Genomic DNA, 10729 nt, shown 5'->3' on the forward strand with positions numbered 1-10729 from the left:
GCAGGGGCTACCCCGCCCGCCCCGGAGCCCGCGCTCGCGGCCCCGCCGGCCACACCCACCACGGCGGCGTAGGGTGGCCGGGCGGCGGCGCCCTGGGCAGGGAAGGAGGCGGCGGCGCCCAGGACAGGGGAGGCGGCACCCAGAGCAGAAACAGAGGAGGGGATGGGAGTGAAGGAGGAGAGGGGAGGGAAGGAGAGAAGCCCCGGCGGCGCCGGCGGCCGGCCGGCCATGGTGCCGCCGCCGCCGCCGGCGGCGGCGGCTAGAGGAAGAGAAGGCTAGCTGATACCATGTAGAGAGGTGTGGGAGAGAATAATGGCTTGTATTCCTCCAAACCCTAGAAGGGTGGGATATATAGTTCCTATACATGGGACTCTAGATGGGCCTCTATGCATGGGCTCAATATACACCAACACTTGCTTTTGCTGTTTTTGGGGGATGAGGATCAGTTCCTGTGGTAGTTTTGGCAGGAAATTTTCTGAGAGGTGAAGAGGATGCAGGTTCTGCATCACTGAACTTTGAGCTCTTGTAGGTACTGGGAGAAACCTTGGAAGAAGGTTTCACTTTGGGCTGCTGCAGTGTGGTTGATGCACTGGAAGTGCTACTTCTTGCAGCAATTCTCTTTTGCCTCTCCAGTTTAAGCCTCTCTAGCCGTTTCATCTGTTCCTCTTCCTGGAAATGCAAAAAATTGCCAATTCGATGTTGCAAAGTATTAGAAATCTAGCAGAGACAACCAAAGTTGACAGGTTAGACTATTTTTATCAATATATAAATATCCATTGTAAGAAAACACAGGACAACAAGAACCACTATCCTAATTCGAGTTATTCTTCATGTTCGATCATTTGTCTTGTATGCCTAACGGCAGCTCAGCTCATTTAAACACTGCACAGTGGCCAGCCACAGCAACAACCAAAGTTGACAGGTTAGACTATTTTTATCAATATAAATAAACATCCATTGTAAGTGTTGAAGTATAAGTGAATTGCTCATCTTTTGGGTTGAATTGGTTGGTGCATGCAACTCAATATGGTATTAGGGCCAGAGATCTCGAGTTCGAATCCCGGTGGGCGCGATTAAATAAAATAATTGCAGCCGACTCCTAATTTCCACATTTGAGACCTAAGGGAACCTGCACATGAGGGGGGGGGGGGGTGAAGTATAAGTGAATTGCCCACCTCTTCTCATCAACTTAAGCTTTTGGGTTGAATTGGTTGGTGCATGCAAGTTATTCTTCATGTTAGATCATTTGTCTTGTATGCCTAAACGGCAGCTCAGCTCATTTAAACACTGCACGGTGGCCAACTCCTGCCATTTAAACATCCGTTTATCATCCTGATTAAACAACCATTTTCCTTAATAATTGGCTAAATGGTAGGTGAATCTTGCGTAAATACTTATAATTTGTAAACCTTGATTCTAAGGCAACTTTTTCTAAAGTGCATTTATTAGGTAGTGACAGATATAGTTGTCTTCCTAAGTACTGAACACTATTTTGTGGAGCAATTACATGAACTTGGTCAACTTGGTCTGTGTTCCACTAAGTCAACTTGGTGGATAGCCTGTTAGATAAATCAACTTGGTCTGTGTTCCACTAAGTCAGACTAGGTCGGGAGCAGTACTTAGGAATTCTGGTTGTTTTAAAAAATAAAACACATATTTGTATTTCACATCAAAACTACAGGATTCTTGACAATCTAATGGGAGAACATCAAACCTGAAAATTTAAATTAAGTAAAACACTAGCTAGGTCAAAGGACAAACGCTGAGGACAAGGAGCATCAGATGTTGTTATGCATAAGTATGTACGATTGAATTCGCAGAAAAGGATTTATAAAAAAAGTAATGCACCAATACCTGCTCTTTCTTTGCCTTTTGAAGATCCGCTTTATATACTCGCAAGTTTTGTGCACACTTCTGTGCATCAGTCATTGGGCCCTTTGATGATGATAATCTCCTCACTGAAGCATCTTTCCTTCGTTTATCCAAACTCTCCTGTGAATTTCTTATCCTCTTATCTTTCTCTGGCTTCTTTACTTCAGCATTGGTCAACGATCTCTTCCACAGGTGAATCTTCAACCATGGTGGCAGGTTGGCTCTGCATCTGACTGTAATCCATTGCTGGATCATATCCAAATGAAATGTTTTCGCATCCACGCTCTGGCATCAACTCATCTGGCTCATAGAAAAGCTGACCACCAGCTTTAGCATCTGATATCTTCTGAACAGTTGAGGGAAGCTCAACATCTATGTCAATTGCAGTACGGCTTTCTGGTCCGAAATTATCATCTGAGGTGAACCTAAGAGGTATCATGAAAGACTCATCTGCCATGCTGTGCGCATTTTTTCCCACCAGTGTAGGGTTCTTGTACTGTGCTTCCGCAAGAGGGTCTAAAGAACTCCCTCTGTCTGTTGACTTTTCCTGCCCATAAATCATGAAGTCATCACTTGCTCCTCTCCTGTATCTCACATCTCCACCTTCAATCTCCTTTATGCCATCACTAGCAACGCCACTACCTTGCCCAGACATCATAAGTTCATCACCAGACAGCATCTGATGCGGCCTAGTCCTCCCATTTTCTATGTTGAAACCTACTGTATTACGTTCATTGGCACCAGGAGAATCTCGCTCTGTCAAGAGAATAGAATCATCAATGCTTGTGCTCTCCTTCTTCCTTGCTGGGGGTGGTTTGTTTTCACTGGCGAATAGGTCAGCATCATTATCTCTTGTCTTCTCATCAGCTCTTAGCAGGAAACTTTGGAAGACATTCCAGTTCCCTTGATCTCCATCTTGCCCATACGACATTTCATCCTTATTATGATCATCTGCAGACTCAAGAATGATCTTTCTAGCATCTTTCTTCTTTGAACTTGAGCTCTTATTCTGTTTTCTTTCTGGACTTGGTGTTCAGATCATCACTGTCCTCAGATGCTACATCTGAACCTGTTTGTGATTCAATCTCCGATGATCCATGTCTTTTTGACGTTACATTTATGTTCCGTATGACAACCACACTGGGCTTCTTCTTGCCTGTCCTTTTATTCTTGTTATGGGACCTGTGACCATAAGAAGTCTCCCTCTCTGAACCGCTCTGGTCACTTTCGTCATCTGAAGTTTCTGAGTCCTTGCTATCTGAGGAGTATTTCTTTGATACTCTCCTTTCTGAGTGGTGGTACCTGGTATCATCGATTGGGGGGTAGGGGGGAGGGTAATATGGGTTCATTCCAGGATAGTAAGGTATGCCTTGCATAGAGTAAGGCGGATGCATAGCCAACGGTGGATATGCTGACTAATATGGACCATGGAAGAACTCATGGGGAGCTCCAGAGTGATGAGTTGTCCTCTGATCTGCCAAGCAACAGAAGTAATTGCTAAGATCCAAGGACATTTTATTAAGTCATATTAAATGGGAAAACAACTTTAAAATCAAGCATGGGACAAATAGCTTCAAGGAGTTAGTCAACAGTTGTGCAAATAATGAATGAACAGGAAATCCAGCATCCATCAAAAGAAAGGTTCCTGGATACTAATTATCCAATCTTGTGGAAAAATAAGCTATCGTGAGCTTTCTAGAATGTAAGTTAAGTCATTGCACCAAACAGCAATGAGGTTATTCGCTTGGAGGGTGTTAGGACATCGAAATATACCTGCTTTAGAAGCATCTTCACTTGCATCTCCGTTGGAAACAGACATTGTTTCCATAGTTTGCTTCATGCTGTCCCCCATAAACATTATGCCAGAAGGATTAAAAGGAGGAAATTCGGAGCGTGCAGACATTGCTTCAGGTTCAACCTCGATCCACTGTCCAGTTTCATGCTTTTGCTTCCACAGCCCAATGAATTGTGTACATGCCTTCCTATTTATTGAAAGCACACCATAGTGGTTAGCATAAAAGGATTTAATGTCAATGCAGTGAAAATTTGCTTTCAGGCAACTGTGTAGCTTAGTCAAGGAGGTCATGCAGAGTTAAGTCTTTACGCTTGTTCGAGGGTGTGAGTGTCACCTAGATCCCCATGGGGAGAAGAATGCCGTGCGCGGAGGCAGCGGCTGAGGGAGATGGAGTGTGGGGAGGAGATGAGTTAGGGTTTCCTTGACTTCGTCGGCTTATATACTCAGCAATTCTTATCGGATTCTAGTGGGCTGCTCATTGCCAAGTGGGCTGAGCATCTGGGCCTTATTTACCGTGGCGGTTTTCTTATAATAACCGCCACGGTTACCACGGTTACAAAAACCGCCATGGTTAATGAAAAAAAACCTCCACAGTTAATCGAGGCATTAACCGTGACATTTTTTCAAAAAACCGCCACTGTTAATGAAATGGAAATGTCATGCAAAAGATTTTGTGCACTAGTGAGCCATGGTTGTTGTCAATGGAGAACCCCTGACTAGGTTGTCCATTCATAGGTGGGTAGGACATCTGGGAGGATCCATGCCTATTGAACTAGAGATGAAAAGAATTGTTAATCATCGATGTATTGATATGTAAATAAAACAAACCATCATGCATGCCTACAATAAACCTGGGAGTATGGAGGATCATTCCGAGATTGAAAAGCGGCAGAATAACCATAAGCCCACTGATCTGCTCGTAAGATTTCTTCGGATTCGGCAACGCGACCATTTGTGACACTAAAAATGTTATCCATTGTCCTAGTACAAAGAGAATCAATTAAACATGGCACAAAACACACATAGAACTTAACATATAGGCACTCGAGCTTGCTATGTGATTTTTCGCATAATAGGAGAAAGAAATTCCGAACTGAGTTTATGTCTACATAGTTCTCTGTTTCATAGAAGGGGGGATAATTTGCTAGTGAATTCCCCCACATCAAGCCCTGAAATGCAATACTGAAATGAGATTTCGCACAAAACATAGTGGTTGGCTCTTCTGATGAAAGCAATATTGAAATGAGGCATGAAAAACTTGTCAGGAAACCCTGAAATTCATTGAGTCTCATGCTGATGGCCAACCGGCCAGATTAGGTTGAGCTCCCCTGAACCAAATCAAACCAATCGAAAACAAACCAAATCAAAAGTACTAACAATAATGCTGCTGCTATACTAGTTTCCAATGCATGGCAGATCTTGTTGCATCACAGCAGGTTGCTTGCTGGTTGCACACACAGGGCCGCGGTAGGCCGGTGCGAGCGCGCGGTCGCACCGAGCGGCGAGCCTGGAGGACGCGGCGGCGGGGCAGCGCCGTCGCGGGGCAGGCGAGAGCCTTGAGGACGCGGTGCTGGGGCGGGTTGGCCAGGGAAGCATACCTGCGAAGCCTAGCTCGGTGCAGATCTCGTCGACGGCGACTCACCGGTTGCGCTCCTCTTCTTTCCCCTCCCGCGAAAATGATGTGCGGGCGCGGCAGAGAATGCGTCGAGGAGAGAGACGGACGCTTATTTGGGTCGCCACTCCGCACGGACGCAAATTGGGTCTGCAGTTTGCCTATTCTGTTGGACCCTCTTTTTTTCACCTAAACGAACTGTGCACCATTCATTTTGGCTATGGGTCACGTAATGCTTCCTCTCTTGGAGACGGTGTTAGACGTTGAAAAATACTCTCTCCGTATTGATAAAGGAAATCGTTTTGGACATATTTTGGATCAAATATTGGGAATATAAATCATCAATAATATTTAAATTGTTGAGTTTGCAAATGTGAAAATTATATGAATAGATTTGTTTTGAAAAATATTTTCATAAAAATATACATATCTCACTTTTCTATAAATATTTTTATAATAATAAGAGATCAAAGTTATGTTTTGGAGACCGTGTCATTGTCCTAAATGACTTCTTTTACGAGCACGGAGAGACTACTCCCTCCATCCAAATATCTCCGGCGCGTGAGCAAAATTATTTTTTTCCAAATATCTCCGTCGTAGAGATGGCAGCGGATCGGGTTCGGTGTGGGTATCCGCGGGTTTCGGGTTTGGTGTTGGTTTTTCGCCCACGGTTTTTAGGTTCGGGTTTGGGTTTGGTTTCGGGTTCGGTTTCGGGTTTTGGTTTCCACCCGTGGATATCCAATGGATATTTGAAATAAATCATTTTGAATTAAAACTCGTGTTTTATAATATGTTAATGATAACTTGTTTACTTAGACTATTAAATTTATTGAAAGTTGACTCATGAAAATATTTATTATTTGTTGCCTCTTGTTTATACATATGAATATGTGTATATTTATCCGTAGGTTTCGGGTATCCATTCGGGTTTCGGGTATCCGCGGGTTTGGTTTTTGTGATGGATTTCCACCTAAATCGGTTTCGGATTTGGGTTCGGGTTTCGATTTTGGGTTTTGATGTTGGATGCACAGAGACTCCACCCGATCCGAATCCGACGTGTTGTCATGCTTACTCCGTCGTTACTTGTGTGGACCACGTGCTCGCAGGGTTACGAAGCGCGCGCGGCTCCTCGGAAGCGATGCGCCTTCGATGCTGTGGCGGCTCGCCCGTGGCTACAAAAACGACGCCGTTCCCTCCCGTTAGGCCTCCATCCAAAGAATCCGATACGTCGCTGTCGTCAGGTTCAGGTTCGTCAGCTTGGCCGTCGTCTTCAGTTTCATCAGCATCGTCATTGACACCTTGCTCGCCTAAATCAACAGCAAAGGAACAGATAAGAATAAGATCTTATGCAGCAGTTAGTAAAGGCAAAACATGAATGAAAGAAGATCGGTACCTTGGTTTGCATCCTCCCAAACCATGTCGTACGCAAGCTCATGAGCAGGGCCATCATACTCGAGGATCTCATCCCAATCGATGGGATGCAGGTCCTCTTCATTCAAATCGATAGGCAATGGAGGCATCTAGTCTACCGTAATCAGAGGAGGAAAAGAAGAGAGTTGTGGTGGAGAGATCAGTCTGTACGTTTCCTCTTCCACCTCATCGTCTTATATAGCCCGTGAAAAACTCAAAACGAAAATTGAGTATTGGCGGCAATGCAATGGAACGACGGATTTTGATTTTTGGCTGCCAAATTTTCGTATGGGTCTATGAGAACCGATGTACTGAGGGTGTACGCGCGGGAGGAATTCAGTTTCGGCGCGCGGGATTACGCCGTCAGACGGGAAATTTGCTGGGAACTAAACCGACGCGGAGCATTAATGAAATTACGGCGAGTTAATGAAAATTTCTTGAGGCGTGCGGCCTCCTTGGTCATTACACTGGAGGGATATACGCTGGAGATATTTGGATGGAGGGAGTACGTAGCTAATATTCAAAATTTAGAAGTTGATAAATCCTATATAATTCATTTCATTAAAATTATTGGATGAATTAAAATTAGGAGATAAATTAAACAACGCCCAACAAATTAGCCACATGAGACCAAATTTCAGTGGAGGGATAGGCCGATTTCAGTCCTGCCCGCGCATCCTTTCGCCCTGAAGCGCGGAAATCAGGAGTGGCGAATCCAAGCGGTTCCGTCTCTCCGTGTTTACTTCCATGCCCAACCCAAAAAAAAATAGTAAAAGAAAGGCACATTTTTGCCCTCCCAGCAAATAAATTGTGTGACCGGATCAAACAGCACAGTAAGTATATACTCCAATGCAAATGCAGCCGCACCACCCACTTTATTTACAGCGCCGACTTGTCGTTACTTTCCTCTGTCATCGCGTGGGGTGGTGGTCCACGCGCCGACTTCACTGTAGCGGCGGCGGCGGCATGGGCCGGCCGGTGCTGGTGCTCCATGGCTCCATGCTCTCGGTTTTTACTGCTATCCAGCAACCGGCGATGGTTCCAAATCGTGGTCGGTGGCCGGTGTGCAGTGGATTTTTGTAGGGTCAGTCGGCGCCACGGCGACCCCACACCCGTACCCCGACGTAGCAACCGTCCGTTGCTCAAATTGGCCTTGACCAAGGTTCACAATTTCGGCGGAATTTCGGCGAAATTCCGGTAAAAATTCCGTTTCCGCTAGTTACCGGGAAGAGAAATTTCGCTACTTTTCGGTGAATTTCGTTTCGAAATTCAAAAATTCAAAAAAATTTGTAAAAAAAATATGAAAAAAATATGATAAAAAACTAGGTGCTTTTTTGAGCGAGTAGCACTTGAAATCGTTCAAATATAAGTTGATTTGGTTGGTTAAAATCACTAAATGAGTTCGGACCCGTTAACGATGAGTGGACCCGTTAACCCGTTAACACGGTAAACCTTATCTGGTCGTCAGCGTCACCCCTCACGGTCGCCCGAGCCTCTTTTTTCCCCTCCACGGTCTCCTCTCTGGTCCCCTCCGCCGCCGCCGGCGATTTTCGCCTCCCCGCACCGAAATTTCGTTCCCTGGATGCGCTGTCGGAAGGGATCCGTAATCCGGGCGGATTTCGGTGCGGTTTCGGCGGAAAACCGGTGAAACCGACCGGATTTCGCCTCGGCTCCGGGAACTAAGGTATGAGAAGGTTTTTTTTATGTTGATGCTTGTTGATGTCGATCTAAGTTAGTTGATTTGAGATTCTAGAGACCATGTGACATAGAAAGCATAGAAAAAATCAGTTAGTTGATATGTATGAATTTTTTCATGTTAGTCTCAATGTATGAATTGGTAGTTTTAATGAATTGTTAGTTTATGTGATATTCATGGGTTGTTAGTAGGTATTCATAAAAAAGAACATGAGTTGCTACTTCATGTGTTATTCATGAACTTACACCTTACTATTTTTCTGTAATTGTAGGACAATGCCAGACCTAGTGTGGGAGCATGGCCAAAAGATCAGGGGTGGGATCAGGGGTGGTTTCAAATGCAAGTATTGCAGGGAGGAGAAGAGTGGGGGAGGAGCAACAAGGTTCAAAGAGCATTTAGCACATAGGGGGAAAGATGTGAAGGACTGCCCTTCGGTTCCAGCCGAAGTTAAGGCCTTCTTTAGTGAGCAGTTGGACAGGAACAAGGCTAGAGCTAAAGCAAGGGCCCGAGAAAAGCTGCTGAGGGACCAATCTGCAAGGGGGCCGCACATTGACCGGAAAACTTCACCAGCTGCTTGGTGGGCTACATTTGGGGGAGATACACCAGTGTTGCAAAGGGTCGCCCGACGCTTGTTGTCGCAGTGTGCAGCCTCTAGTGGATGTGAAAGGAACTGGAGCACATTTGCTTACATCCACACCAAACTGCGCAATAGGTTGAGCCACCAGAAATTGGACAAATTGGTCTTTGTGAACTACAACCTCCGCTTGCGTCTGCAACGTGCTACTAGAGGGGTCGATCCATATGACTATGATCCAGTTAGCAGTTTCATGGATCTTTCTTTGTACCGGCAGTCATCAGCAATTCAAGATTGGATGAAGCAATCAAGGTCCAATGGAGACCCAGCATTTGATGAAGACTCAGACTTCACTGACACTCCATTGCCGAGCCAGATGTTCACTGACATAGGCTCTTCTCATGGTCACGATGAAGATGTGGAGACATGGGCCGAAGAAACAATTGGGGACACACATCTGGGAAAAAGGAAGACTAAGATTGGTCCCGAAATGAGAAAAGGGAAGAAACCACGCACTGAGGAGGAGTTAGGTAGTGACGATACCACACCTGAGCCTAGTGGTGGTGAGGACATTGAGTATAATGCAATCAATCACAATCATCTGTTACATAGTGCCACTTATTCTTCAGAAGAATACATGGAAACATTTGTTAGAAACTAGCTATACCATGTAGACAACTAGCAAGATTTCCAGGATAATGCCTCCAGTTCTTTAAGCTTTACATTTATTTTACTAAACAAAGGAACGTTGGCATTTGGCAAAATAAGGGATACAATTTTTGTTCTATCTTCAGCGTAAAACAATTGGCTAAGTTATTGTAAAACCGCAAGATAGAATAAGTAGAGAAATATTATATGAGATATTTTCTCATTTCTTCACATGTAAAGGACAGAGGAAAGAAAAATCCACAGTTCACTTTTTTTCGAAAGATTTTTTTTTCATAGTTCACTTAAAGTTGTAGAAATTATGTAAAAAATACTACCTCCACTTAAGACTGTTTGTCATAGCTGAATAGAGTACATTCATGATTCAGCTTTTGTGCTGAAGTGAATGCAAGTAACCAGTAGCAACAATCAATCACAGCGATTAGACAACCTTTGAGCTTAATGTGACAGAGCTCTGAGTCCAAACATTTTTGAGACATGACCTCTGCAACATTTTTTTTCCACTGGGGCAAACCCATTTCCATTACTTTGAACAGAAATACACAGCAGTTTAGAAGATTGCTTACAGGACAGATAAGCTAGAAACATCAGAAAAGAAAATAATAGGCACCCTGATGCCTTCATTCATCCAGGGGGCCCACAGTATCAAACCACTAAGCCTTCCAACTTAAGCCAACCAATTAACAGCGACACCCAGCCTAAACGATCAAGCCAGCATCGGCACATTAACAAAGTAACCAGAGAAGAACAAGTAGCAACGCAGACAGACTATACAACCAAAATGAAGACACCCCTCGCACAAACAGCAAAAGGAGCTTCGCAGAGACACTTCTTCTTTCCTTCCTGAAGATCTTTCTTTCTTTTCTCCCAGGCCTGAGTGTCAGCTGGAGGAAGGTCTCTGCAACATATGGAAGATAAATGCAATTTCCAGCATAAATAAACATACACAGCATCGAGGAAACAAAAACTCATTCAGTAATTGCTCGCTAGTACGACCAAGAAAAAGGAAGCACATACAAAAGATGTAGACATCAATCTGGAAACACAAAAGATTTAGACATTTGGAAGATCAAGTTCTTGCTGAAGTCCCCACAAGCAACAACC

The 10729-nt window shown here is 44.4% G+C and overlaps 2 protein-coding genes across 2 annotated transcripts; both read right to left on the reverse strand.

The window, feature by feature from the left end:
- Positions 1-413: 413 nt before the first annotated feature.
- On the reverse strand, positions 414-2902 carry LOC120672184. The gene is made up of 2 exons (XM_039952489.1): positions 1855-2902; positions 414-669 (listed from the first exon to the last, which is right to left on the reverse strand). The coding sequence occupies exon 1, from the start codon at positions 2801-2803 to the stop codon at positions 2036-2038; it is 768 nt and encodes a 255-aa protein (XP_039808423.1). The 5' UTR covers positions 2804-2902; the 3' UTR covers positions 414-669; positions 1855-2035.
- Positions 2708-5401, reverse strand: LOC120672183. Its single transcript, XM_039952488.1, has 4 exons — positions 5266-5401; positions 4519-4648; positions 3646-3854; positions 2708-3346 (listed from the first exon to the last, which is right to left on the reverse strand). Exons 2-4 carry the CDS (start codon positions 4617-4619, stop codon positions 3288-3290), a joined length of 369 nt encoding a protein of 122 aa, XP_039808422.1. The 5' UTR covers positions 4620-4648; positions 5266-5401; the 3' UTR covers positions 2708-3287.
- Between the last annotated feature and the right edge of the window lie 5328 nt (positions 5402-10729).

The sequence above is a fragment of the Panicum virgatum genome, chromosome 5N (assembly GCF_016808335.1).
Source record: "Panicum virgatum strain AP13 chromosome 5N, P.virgatum_v5, whole genome shotgun sequence".
NCBI lineage: Eukaryota > Viridiplantae > Streptophyta > Magnoliopsida > Poales > Poaceae > Panicum > Panicum virgatum.

What these genes read in the sequence shown, in the direction of transcription:
- LOC120672184 (XM_039952489.1), bottom strand. Translation starts at nt 2,803, where the DNA reads ATGTCGTATGGGCAAGATGGAGATCAAGGGAACTGGAATGTCTTCCAA.
- LOC120672183 (XM_039952488.1), bottom strand. Translation starts at nt 4,619, where the DNA reads ATGGTCGCGTTGCCGAATCCGAAGAAATCTTACGAGCAGATCAGTGGG. An exon ending in ATGATCCTCCATACTCCCAG is followed by an intron (nt 3,855 to 4,518) that starts GTTTATTGTAGG and finishes TTCAATAAATAG; the next exon opens with GAAGGCATGTACACAATTCA. An exon ending in TGAAGATGCTTCTAAAGCAG is followed by an intron (nt 3,347 to 3,645) that starts GTATATTTCGAT and finishes GTTGCTTGGCAG; the next exon opens with ATCAGAGGACAACTCATCAC.